Source organism: Dermacentor variabilis, chromosome 1 (assembly GCF_050947875.1).
Source record: "Dermacentor variabilis isolate Ectoservices chromosome 1, ASM5094787v1, whole genome shotgun sequence".
Classification (NCBI taxonomy): Eukaryota; Metazoa; Arthropoda; class Arachnida; order Ixodida; family Ixodidae; genus Dermacentor; species Dermacentor variabilis.
Window position 1 is genome coordinate 87483157 of NC_134568.1, and position 13416 is coordinate 87496572.

The window sequence follows — 13416 nt, forward strand, 5'->3', positions numbered from 1 at the left end:
CGTTCCACTTTGGAAAAGTGCTGCACTTATCTGGTATATATGCTTGCAGTGTTTTGGAGCATTGTAGCCAGGAAAGTCTTCATGCATGAAGTAATGAGTGCTCTCATGTCCGTGGAGTGCATGTCGCCATTCTAGCTTTTCAAGAAATAGTCAGTGCTTCAGTGGTCCAAAATAACTTGCAACCAAACAAGTGCACAATAGTAGTGCCTAAAATGCGGAGAACAGCTTCAGGTGCATCTGCAGTAGTGCAGTGGCGACGGTACCGTGCTGCCAAGCTTGAGGTCGCGGGTGCAATCTCTGCTGTGGTGGCCACATTTAGGCGAGAGTGAAATGTAAAAGCACTCTGCCTAAACTTAAATTAATCTGGAGTCCCCCACCATGATGTGCCTCCTTATCAGATTGAGTAAAACACAGTTTAAATATTTTAGCTTCAAGTGCACCAAGATTGCGAAGTTCTGGGCTGAAGACTCCTGCATGTCCATAACTGATGTGTGTAGTGGCCTCAAAGTAGAGATTAAACCTAAGTGGGGAAAACTCTGTCCATGCTACAAGTGCAGCTTTCTGGCATTAACCTGGACCACCCATAGCATTCATCTTGAGCCCAATGTAGGACCCATTAAGGACATAATGCACTTTGCTGTTTCACCAGATACAATAATATTTGTGTGCATAGTTTTCTACTGAAATTACTAGAGCGCTCTGGCACTACTAATGTTCAGCTGCCATGGGAATGATAGTTTGTACAGCACTAGCCAGCAAATTCAATGGTCAAAGTGCATGGCGGCCGGCAGTTAATGCACTACTGGGGGGCCCTAGGTAATCGCTCTGCTCAGAATGCATCTGCTGGGTACCAGCTGATTAAGTGCCATCAGCCACACACTGAGTATTGCATTTAAATTGCCGAGTACTTGTGGCTTTGTTCGCTTTATCCCTTATCGGCCTGTCAAGGCCATCCTTTCTTTTCCAAACTCGGAAGGCAAAAATATTTCCCCACATGCATAATCGCAGTGAATGGTAGCGCTTGTAATGCAACATTTTATTGAAAATTGTTGGTTCACAAAGTCTCAATACCATCCGAAGCCAGAAAGAGAAAGTTTAGGCAAATCCATGTGCTAACCATCATTTCCATGCTGGCTTAACAGCTGTGCCTGCAACTTCCATTGATGCTAGCACCGCTGTTCCTTTTAGTAAAGAGAGAGTGAAAGCAAGGAGAGGAAGGGCAAGAAGGTCAACCAGACAAACATTCGGTGTGCTACCCTACACTGGGGGGTAAGGGAAAGGGGAATAGAAAGAGAGAGAGAGTGAGCACCGAGTGCATGTGAGATGATGCACAGTGACACTATAAACAGTCTCTAAAGCGCACTTCAACTACTGTACTAGTGCATGAATCTCTATGCCAGTGATGGATGTGGCCACGGTCAGACTGGACTCTGTGAACAGTCTCGAGTCCAGTCTGTTTAAAGTTGTCCAAAGAGAGAGGCGTTGTACGTCATAGCGAGGACAGATACAAAATAGGTGCTTTATGGTTTCCTCACCCCTATAGGAGTCGCATTAATGAACTCCCAGCCACAAGCGTCGCAGCAAGGTTGTTTTGCTGCTGGAAAGACTAGGTGGTAGCTGTAGCAAGGGGTGCAGCTTATGCAGTTGGCAAGGCACTCGCACTTCAGAAAGCTTGTGACTTTTTGCATGCAAGCAGACGAAGTTCCCTGGAACTCTACCACACTACTTGCATACAAAAAGATGACAGTTTTCAAGTATGAAGGGTGGGACAAGATATTGTAGTTGTATACTAGTTGGTCTCAAAATGCCAGACTTGGTGTTATTGTCATGATGCAGAACATAATTTGCCAACATTGTGAAGCAATATGTAGTTAGATATGGTGACGCTGCTCATAAAAAGGAGTGCTCGTGCATTTCTTTTGGTTGCATTTGCGTGGCAGCTGCAGCGATTACAGGAACGGAGCGAGCCAGTCTGTCATGATGCAGCCACCCTTGGGTACTGAAACTGGTTTGTAGAGACAAGCATTAGTGTAATTTATTTGTACCATTCTGATGCAAGGCAGATTTTTTTTTAATAGTTTAGAGGGCTTGGTCCTTTGTTTAACGTAAACAAATGACAAATGTCATGTCCGAACTCCTTTTAATATGGTAGTGCCAGCGTGAACATTGTTAGAACTGGGCACTGTGGATTATTTTGGACTTGTTCCTTCCACCTATTTCCACATTTAGAAGCTCTTGCAGCCTTCCCTTACTTTTTATTGCTTGCTCCTGCTATTCACAAAGCTCTGTCTGTGTGGAACAATGCCCCGCATGCTCAGCCCATTATCACAAAGCTTTGAAATATGTCTGTTGCTTCGCCCAGCCTTGGACACCATAGTATTGTCATTGAGGTATTGTCCACCACCAGATGGCGCCACTTGTTTTTGCTGGAAGCATTTATTAGCTGTGACATTTAAAGTAAGTTGGGAAGTAGCCATCACGTTTATTACTGCATATAAACTGGCACAGAAAGTGGTGTCGCCTTCAGGAAATTGAAGATCAGCAAGTCGGATATTCATGACAGTATTGTCAAACTACTGTGCAGGCTTATTTACAATGTTCAAAAATGCTTGCAGGACCTCTTTAAGAAATGACCTCACACGTGACGTGTATCTTAAAAGCCGGGCTAGCTGGTTTTCGTTTAGCATGGCAGACGATGCAGACGATGGGATGAGAAACATGAACAGGATAGGTTCACTATCAATTGCCATACAGTATATTTCAGACACGGGTGTTAAACTTGTAAATGCTAAAGCACAACGCTAAGCGAGTTGCTCAACCAACTGACAAAGGAAAATGCAATGAAGACATAATCAAGAGACAAAGCTCACACTTGGCTGTGTTTTCTTTTGCTGGCTTGCCAAACAGCATCATGCTTTTGTGCCTGCAAACTCGTCATCTGTCTAATACACGTGGAGATTTTCTTTTTTTCAAAATGAGTCAAATTCACTTAAACAATTTGAGAAAAGCACCAAAGTTTGTTATCGGACTGAAATACAACACTATCCAAGCAATTATATGATATGTTTTAATGTCAGCTAGGGCAGCTTCACAGCAACTAGTTATGAAAAAGTATGCAGCACATTTGACCAATATTATAATGAAAAGCTGGGATTTGACTCGTTTCAATTTGAAACACTCAATTTGATGCTGTTTTATCACAAAAACTTTGTTGAGAACTACTTCCAAGAATGGTCCAATGTTATTTCAGTGGAAAAGCCATTAGAACATTCGCAATTAGAGGCACTGCTATGCTTCATGAACACTGGGGATAATACTTGAGAGATCAAATTCATCTGCTTGAAAGCATATGGAGCCTCCTTTGTGATCTCTCACAGGATGTGTTTCTTGAGCAGCATTGAAGGCTGTGAACAAATAAGGAATACAACTTGCAATGAGACTGCCACGTTGACTGGATCACATTGTCTGGAAAGCGCTATCCTAGTGGGCGAGTGGATTTGGCTTATTTTGATCCATGCACCAGCAGGATCTGACTTGTTATTGATCCAAAATGTGATCCTCGCACATTGTTTGCTTGCCTAATTTGACCCATTTCATTCTGATAGTTTTTCTAGAGGAAAGGTGCCTAGTTTTTCTTGTCATTACAGCTGTCTCACATAGGTTCGGTTTGTGAATCTGGCTTATTTAGCAAAAAAAGAAAAAAAAAACTTGTGTACTGTACAACTACAAGTAAAAGTTAGTTGATAGTCAACACATTTGTCCTGTTTGCATCATCTGCACTAAATTTGCCATGTTGAACAAGTATGTGAAAGATGCATTTATATTTGAAAACTGCAGAGAGGGACACAGCATCATGAAGCAGCTCTTAATAAAGTTTTGTTTGACTGTAAAGACTTCCCCTCAACTCTTGAATATAATGTGGTGGTGGCAAGAGAGCATCCAGCTCAGTCCCTGGCTGTGATGCTGGGTCTGATTGGCAGGATTTTTTTTTAATTGGGGAGGATTTCCCACAAGGCAGCATAAAGAATAAAAGAAAGTTAAATAATAGCTTCCAACTCTGCATCGTGCAGGAACTGCAGCAGTGTCTTTGCAAACTTGTCCATAACTCAATGGTCATAGTATTCAGGTAGCTCTGGCTTCAGCCCAGCCTCTCCTAAATTCTTAAGTCTGATTGCCTGCATTCCAGGACACATCCAGGACAGCTGTTGAGCATCTGACATTGTCACAAGAGCCGAGCACTTGGGGCATATTCCTTGGTCGTCTTTTGCCAATTCCCAAACACAGGTGGATATATCCACAGTGGACTTTCTCTTCTCTTAATCTTTCCCTCCCCACTCCCCCAGTGTATGGTAGCCAACAGGGCCCAGTACTGGTTAACCTTCCTGCCTTTCATTTATAATTTTCTCACTCTTCCCAAGCACAGGTGTGCAAGGGCCATTCCAGGCTGAAGCCTTTGATACACATAATGTGTGCTATGCTCAAGTAAAGTGTGGGTTTGGGCTAGTTGACAACTATGGTAACAAACTAACAGTGTGAGCAAAAGACGGTACAGAAAACAGCTCAATCTTGCCACATTTTGTCTCCTAGTCTTTTGCTCACTTTGTTAATTTGTTACCATGAGCTGCATCAATATGCTTGCCGTGCACTACTACAGGGTGAGGCAGTCTGACTTCTTCAGGAACAGGGAAGGGAGGGTGGGATATGGAAATAGATAGAATGTTGGGGAAGTCCTCTGTGACATTTTCAAGAAGTATGAAATACATTAGGTAACTGCTGTGCCTCTGGCATGCTGTGCATGCTAGTTTGCTCCGTCTGCTCTCAGGTTAGTTTCGCTAGGCATCGTATAGTGAAAGTGTCTGAGCAGAATTAATTTATTTATTTATTACGTACCCTCAATAACCAAAGGTGTTGCAGAAGAGAGTGGTGACAAAAGATCAAAAGTACATAGTTACATGATGAAGTAGTTACAGCATACAAAAGTAATCGATGGCAGGTTTAAACGCAGAAATATTAATGGCTTTGACAATGGAGATGGGCAGGTAGTTCTAATTGGTTGCTGTCTTCTGGATGAACAAGTAAACAAGTTAGTTTAGTTTTACAAAAAGGAACACCTACTTTCTTGCTGTGGTCTGTATGTCATGAAACATATGTTGGCTCACTTAGTAGTTCATCTCTCAGTCCTGCATTACAAAATATTTTATGAAATAATAATAAATGGGAGCTTTTCTTGCAGAACAAGAGGTTAGGAAGGTGTAAGGATGCTTTCATAGGTGACACACTTGCAAGATGAGAATAATTGCATAAAATAAAGCATGCACTATGGTTCTGCACAGGTTCAATTAGATTAATAAGATACTTGTGACTTGAATCCCACACCACACATGCATATTCCAACTTGGAGCGTACAAGTGTTTTATAGTGTTAGCTTTTAGCTTTAGTGATGATGGTGCTCTTGAAAAGTAGCGACATAAGTAACTGATCATACTATTAGCATTATTGACTACATAATTAATGTGAGTTGGCCAAGAAAGATTAACGGTTACATGTACTCCAAGATATTTATATGAAGTTACTCCATCTAGCACAGAACCACCAATGTCATAAAGAGGAGGGTTGGGAAATGCTTTGCAAGATATTCTCATTGATTTACATTTTTTAGGATTGAGACACACTTGCCAGACATCGCACCAGTTAGTAATCATGTGAAGGGAGGATTGAAGTACAGAAGTATCTGAGCCAGAAGTAATCACACGGTAAATTACATAGTCATCGACATATAACCTAATAGATGACTGAACAACATTATGATGCAAGTCATTCATATAAACTTAAAAGAGAAGAGGCCCAAGAACGGACCTCTGTGGAATACCGGATTGATTAATGCCGTGTTCCCACCGAGCAGGTTTGGGGTGGAGATTGGATAAGCAGCCTTTTGGTTTTAGGTTTCTTTGAGCTATCTGCAACAGCTTTCTATGTTTGGCTCTGACCTCTCAGGACAGACTTTGTGACTTAATAGGGTCACTCAGTGCTATATGATGCAAGCTGAGGCACCTTCTTTTGTTGTGCTTTATTGCCAATGATTCACTTCAGGATAAGCTAAGTACACTATTTATACATTAATCTAATGTGTTGAGTGAGTATGAACGTGAAGTGCATTTTGCACAGAACATGGTAACACCTCCTAAATATCCATACATATTGGTATGATGTCAGTGTTGCATGTGTGTAGGCAAATGGCATCAGTAATGGTCTACCTGCATTTGTTGGGGGATAGCACTTTGTGGTTGTAGTTTTGTCAGGTGCCAGCAGGCCCAGAACTGCACCATACAGCTTGGAGAAGGAAGCCTCCTTAAACATACAAATAGTCACTTATGGCACAGAAGCAAAGAGTGAGCATACATATTTAAATACCTTTTATTTATTACACTTCACTTTTGGCTTAATACAAAACTTTGTGGGTGTAGGTTGTCTGATTTATTGTCCAAGGTCTGTCATAACGGTCTCCTTTAAGGTGCGAGTGGTATCAGCGTAGTAGACATCACAGTTGATTATGGCTAGGTGATTAGAATGGGCTTGTTTGCCTTGTTGAATGTTGATGTTCATATTCTTACTAAATGGCAGTTTCCTGATGATGGGAATGTAGTCACATGGTAGTCATGTGGTGTGCCTGTGGTAGCACCGGTTTGGAGCCTAACATACGCTGAACCCAGACTTTGCAAGGTGGCTTGACCCAAGGTGGATGTTAGTCAACAATGTTGAGTTTTCTAGTAAAACATGTTGTTGGGCTAGTTGGTGCATTGCATTAAGAAAAACCAGCAAAAAAAAAAAAAAGATGCACACAGGAAATATACAAGAAGACAGCCCCTTTCCTGTCCTCTTGTATGTTTCCTGTCTGTCTCTTTCTTTTTGCCTGGTTTTTCTTAATGTTTAGTTTCTTTGTGGGCACTAATCTTTTCCCCTGTATTACAGTATATTGTTAGCTGTAACTGCATGTCATTACTGGCATCTTCGGACCATGGCTTAAAACTTATTCTGTGCTTTGCTGAGACAAATGTGAACATATACATTCATCATGGTTTTACAGCATCCCATCTATACAAAAAAAAAGGGACACAAAGGTACACAGCATGTGTTTGTATTTATTTTTGTCTGCTGTTGGCGCCTTTCGAATGTCCTAAAACTATAAAACCCATTCAGATCGAGCTGCTTATGCATACATGATTATAAAGTTCTCAGTCAGTGGATACTTTCAGAATGCTGCACATCAAACATTAAATACTTCACCAAAGTAATGTATCTTACTGTTGCTTTGTTAGTGTCCCTCCTAGAGTTCTTCTTTTTGGTCGATCTTGTGCATTTTTCAGGGCACCATACATGGTCTTGCCAGGCTCTAAGGCAGTGTTTTGCTGCAGTATGAGTAAGACCACATTTCTACTTGACAAGCTGATGCTCTTGTAGCTGGGTAGCATGCAGTTTATAGCTTCGCCATCAGTCATATCCATAATGCAGCTTGTTTGTCACTAGCTGTGCTGTGTACGTCTTCATTTTGGTTCACCCACTGCCACTCTAAATGCAGTAGAACCTCGCTGATACGTTCCCGTCGCGTACGCTTTCCCGGCGCCAACGTTCGCAATCAAGAACACAAAAAGTGACCCAAAAGAGTTAGCAAATGCCCATCAAGGAGAAAATGTCTACGTGTAGTAATGTAGTGTAGTTAGCAAATGCCCATCAAGGAGAAAATGTCTACGTGTAGTTTATTTTATTTATTTATTTATACAATACTGCAGGCCTCATTGAGGCCCAGGCAGGAGGGGCATACAAAATACAGAATAATTGCATTTGCAGACGTAAGAACAAAAGGACCAAATTAGTGTGCACAATAGCAATGGAGTCCACCAGCTGCGAGAACCAAATGGGTAAAAAGAACACTCGGTCTTGTAACCAAACAATTCCCAAAACAAAGTGTAGAGTAAATGTACAAATGAACCGTCAGTACAATTTTAAGCAATGAGAAGGAAAAAAAAAAATGAAATCAGTAGTTCAAACGGTCAATGGAATCAGTACTGTTTAGTAGCGACTGAGGTAAATTATTCCAATCGGTTATAGTGCGTGGGAAAAAAGAATATTTAAAAATGTTAGTTCTGGCATTATAGGGAGTTAGAGAGTCAGCATGACGATGACGTGTTCGGCGTGCTGCCATTGGCGTTACATAAGGCTCAGGAGTGAGGGCGAGGAGATTATTTTTAAGAAGAAAAAGAAATTTCAGCTGTTGTATTTTTCTTCGTATTTCCAATGTCTGAATGCCATGTTGTCTCATTATTGCTGTCGGGGAATCAGTCATACGGTATTTCGAAAAAATAAATCTGATTGCTTTACGCTGTACTCTTTCTAGTGCACCAATGTTCGTTTTTGTGTAAGGGTCCCACACTATGCAGGCATACTCCAGTTTTGGCCTTATTATTGATGTGTAGGCTAAAAGTTTAGTTTCAGCGGGAGCTTGTTTTAGTTTATGACGTAGAAGACAGAGTTTACGAAAGGCTGAGTCACATACGTTAGAAATGTGAATGTTCCAGTGCAGGTTATGAGTTATTGTGACGCCAAGATATTTGTATTCCCTAACCTCGGTTAATGGTTCAGATCCGAGAGCGTAAGGAAAAGATAGGCTATTTATTTTTTTAGTTATCTTCATGTAAACTGTTTTGTTAGCATTTACCTCCATGTTCCAACGATTGCACCAAGAAAGGAGGTTTTGAAGATTATTGTTCAGGGTTATCTGATCATCGCAACCGGTTACCTCACTGAACAGAACACAATCGTCAGCGAACAGTTTTATTTGAACTGGTGCTGTGACAACGCTGGCAATGTCATTAATATAAATTAAGAATAATAAAGGCCCTAAAACACTACCCTGATGTAGTAATTATCGAATTGCCATGTCCGAGTCTTCTTTGCAATCCACATCCTTGTGTTTAAGTTGCTCGTGTGCTGCCAAACTATGGAATTACTCACACTGGCGTCGGAGTATGGAGAAGGTTGTTCATGTCTGTGGAGATATTAAATCGGCTTTCTGTAGTGCACCTTGCTCTTTGCACTCTTTGGGGAATGACAATTAAGGAGCTTGCTTGGAGGTACTAGAATAAAGCTATATAAAATAGAATAAAGCCAAATTACTACATCAGGGTGTCTACAAAGAGGACATTTTCAAATTCCCTTAGTTTTTCAGGTTTTCCCTGAGCGACAAAGAACTTTATTTTATGTCAAGACAGGCTAGCACCACGTCGCTCGATGCTGTCACGCTCAAGTAAGCATTTAAAAAGAATAAAAGAAAAACAACTTAATGCAGTTTGAATAGTAAGTAGTAGTGTTTATTTTATTCAATATAGAAAATTGAAGGGAGGGGATAGTAAAATGCATAGCAACTAAAATATCTTCGAACAAGAAAAATGATAAAGCCCATTGTAAATCGAGTCGGACATTTTCAAATGCGAATAAAAAGAGGCGCATGCAGCAGCAAATATTTTCGAAAGTGAGCTATTTCTATAAAGTGATAGCAAGATCATTAGTATTAGGCCCGAACTTTATCGTAAGTGAGATTTTCTCAGCAGCTGGAAAGTCAACCTCAACTGTCCTCACATAGCTCTCAGCCTACGCACAATGCATCCGTTTTGTGCTTCACTGCTTTCAAGTTTATTTTGGTTTGTATGAGGGTCACCTGCATCTTTGCGTCAGCATACACTGCTTTTTGAGCTCAAGCTCCTTCAAAGAAGAGGCGGTACAGTTCCTTTCATCATTCCTTAATGTGATGGCCATTTCTGATCTTGTCCTCGTTCCGCCGCGCGTTCGCCCCACGGACTATTTGAAGCATCCTCTTGGTCAGTTGTACAGTCGACGTCCGATTTTTTGGCCTCCCTAGGGGCGACGAAAACGTCCGAAAAATCAATTCGGGCAGTCCGAAAAATGAACGCATGTATTTTACTGCCCTTAAAAGCTCAAATCGTCACAGGCACGTAAGAAAAAGTTCTGAAGGCCTGCCAGTACGCTTACTAGGCATATCGGTGCTCGTACTGTGATAGGAGACGGCAGATGCACACGTCTATAATTATGTAATACTTACTGTGTCCCGTGACCATTGCCCCTTCCCACGCTTGTTAAGCTTCACAGCAATACTTCACGTACGCTTCACCGCGTAGCATTCCTGTGTTGAGGCGAAGCTGCCATTCGGGAACCGGCATTATGCAACGCGCCATGCTTTTTAAGCTTCGAAGTCAATCGTGGGGATTACAGGCGGAGTAGGTGCCATAACTGACAGCGGCGAATTCTTTCAATGAAAAACACGGCACCGAACGGCAATAACCTTAACAGCGAACGCCGAAGCAGCTAAACCTCGCGTTGCCGCGGTGGTGGCTACCGCTGCCAGCGGATCTGCGTGCAAGAGCGCTGTTTGAGGCGGCAAGATAATCAAAACGGCGGCGTTAGCTTTGATTAATGTCGTTTCGGACCTGCGGTCGCGGAAAAAAGTAAGGAAAATCGGACACAGAAACGTTCTAGCGTCTGAATTAAATTACAGACGTTCTTATGCATTGACTCTATGGGGCATGTGGTGGTGCCGCGAAGCCGTCCCCATTATCGGGCATTTCCCAAAAATTGGGCGCCCGGAAAAGCGGTCATTGACTGTACACTGGCAACTCCTCCAGCCAACGACACAGCGTCAAAGACAATCCGTTACGATTCCTCTCTTTTACTCGAGCCAGCAGTAGAGCGACTTTCGTTCCCTTTCAATAAAATGACAGCTAATTTTCCCATTGAAGCACGAATTCCCCGAGTTTTCCCCGAGTTTTTCCAGACAATTCAAAATCCCTGAGAATTCCCGGTTTTCCTGGTTGGTAGACACCCTGTACATAAGCAACTGTCACTACCATGTCAATGGGAACAAATGTGCTGTATGTGTTTAATTATAAGTACCAGTACTCAGCTTTCCATTTTGGTATTTAATTAGCTGGTAATCAACCACAAAGTTGCTTTGCAAGGCAGAAACTTTCAAACATATAAGCAGGTAAAGTAATTTTTCTGCATACCACACTTGTATAGGTTACAACACATCCTAAAAACAGCAGAAGTGGTACACTAGGCCACTGAATTGGTTAGCCCAACAGCAGCTGAAGAAAGCTCCTCTGCTGTGAATACTACCGTGGTTTCAGCAGGGTCAAGTGGGTGCATTATTTACATTACAGCTATGCCGATCATTTAAAAATGTCTTCAGACATTATTTTATATGACATTTGGGAGAACCACCTCCAGTGTGAACCCAAACCATTGGAAGGTGAACATTCGATACCATAATGAAGTACACACAGTTAAACAAACTTCACAGATGCTTTGAACTGTGAAAGGAATAGGAAACTAACACCTATGAGTAAAGGGGAGGTTTATTCAAGCTTTGCATGAAACAAATGATTACATATTGTACAGATATGTTGCTGGAAGCAACAATTTGATAGGCACCTAAAGGGCTTTCATCTGTGCCCCATAATAAATTAATTCTCCGTATAACATAAAAACAAAGCCCAAGCTGTGCTCCTGCAATTCTGAGCCATCCAAAATTTTCACTTGTATTTAGTACAGCACAACTTCGGCACTAAATATTGTACAGTGTACTGTAATAGCATATCTTTTTGTGATGACTATATATTGAAACACCATGACAGCACATCCTGTAGGTATAATTAATAAGTTCTACACATTAATACCTAACATCCAAAATAACCAAACGAAGAAGCCCAAGATGCTTGACCACATTCCCTTGACATTGGTCAAAGCCTTGGCAAGGTCTGGGTCTGCATTCATGAAGTCCACAACGATGCTTCGCTTGAGGTCTTCATGCCAATATTTCGCCTTTCCATCTTCTAACTGTACAAGGCACACTTGCATAATCTGCATGAAAATGTGACACCATCCGAATTGCAACAGTGACCAGACATTTGCCCCGTGAGAGAAAACTGTTCAGCAAACTATGGACTGAATTTAATGGAAATTGAAGTAGTTGAACAAACACATAAACAGGTGTGCATAGTATAAAACTTGTGAATTGCTCCAAACACAAACCCACAAGCAAAATAGTTATGACACTTCTTTCTGCCAATAACACAATTATTAGGGACATTTACCATGCTCTGTCATATTTCAGGCCATCAGCAAATATGATAAACGGGGTTGTGCCAGCAAAGCACGGCTGTTAAAATTATGTTGGTAACAGAAAACTATTCTTGAAAGAAGCTCGAAATGGGAACAAGCTTGATTAGATTCAGCAGATAATCCAATAAAGTAATAAAATGAATAAATTTACAGATATAGGGTAGATATGACTAAGAGAAGACCGGGGGTAATCAAAAGCACTGGTAAAAGCCTTTGTCTTGCTGTGGAACTTGAGAAAAATGATTCAGCAAGCTTTGTAGCTGCAGTGGCTAATGAGCACAATCAAATTAATGCAAAGTCTTGGTCACTGCACGTTCTAGGCAAATCCACTAAAATTAAATGCTGAGGTTTTACATTGCTGAAACCACAATTTGATTAGGAGTCACAACGTAATGGGGGTGCTCCAGATTAATTTTGACCAACTGGGGTTCTTTATCATGTACCCAATGCATGGTATGTGTTTTTTTCATTCTGCTTTCATCAGAATGCTGCCACCGTGGTCAAGATTAAACCCATTATCTTGAGCTCAGCAGCGTAACATAATAACCAATGGGCTACCACGGCAGGTTGTGTACCCTGTTGTGCACCATTTTCACAGTTAAGAGGAAGCTTTAGCTCAGGTGCTCGTATCTAAATACATGTAAAAAGAGAATTCGTTTTTCTCGGCAACCACTGCACCGAATATGACGTGGTTTGTTGCATTTAAAAGAAAAACTTAAAATCTAGTGACTGTTGGTTTCGAATTTTTGAGTTAGGTCGTAAATTTTTTATTAAAGATTGGCCAAAATCGCAAATGTTCAAAAAACGAAACTATGAAGTTTACAACTCTGTAACTCAACAACAAAAAATGATAATACAATTCTGTGAATTGCATCTAATAGCACATCTAAAGCGGACAAAATTGATATGTTATACATGAATATAAAGAACTATCGTAATATGAAAATACAGCTTTTGCAAAACCCTTGCAACCAACGTAAGAAATTCAAGCAAGATTTAAAATGACATATCAAATTTGTCCGCTTTGAATGATCTAATGGATGCCATTTACACAACCGCGATATCTGTTCTTGATGTTAAGCTATGAACTTGTAAACTTCGTGCTTCTATTTTTTTCAAGCGGTTGAATATTTCAAAATCTTCACAAAATTCAAGCCCTAAATCGAAATTCTGCTTCCAACAGTCACTAGAATTTAACTTTCTCTCTCAAATGCAACAAATTTC

At 41.0% G+C, this 13416-nt stretch overlaps 1 protein-coding gene across 2 annotated transcripts in view; it reads right to left on the minus strand.

The window, feature by feature from the left end:
- Positions 1–11408: 11408 nt before the first annotated feature.
- Positions 11409–13416, minus strand: part of LOC142580196 (uncharacterized) — a 215653-nt gene continuing 213645 nt past the window's right edge. For both annotated transcript variants that reach the window (XM_075691081.1, XM_075691079.1), the window contains one exon: positions 11409–11931. In XM_075691081.1, coding sequence (XP_075547196.1) covers positions 11734–11931 — 198 coding nt within the window. In that variant the 3' untranslated portion in view covers positions 11409–11733. The remainder of the gene's footprint in view (positions 11932–13416) is intronic.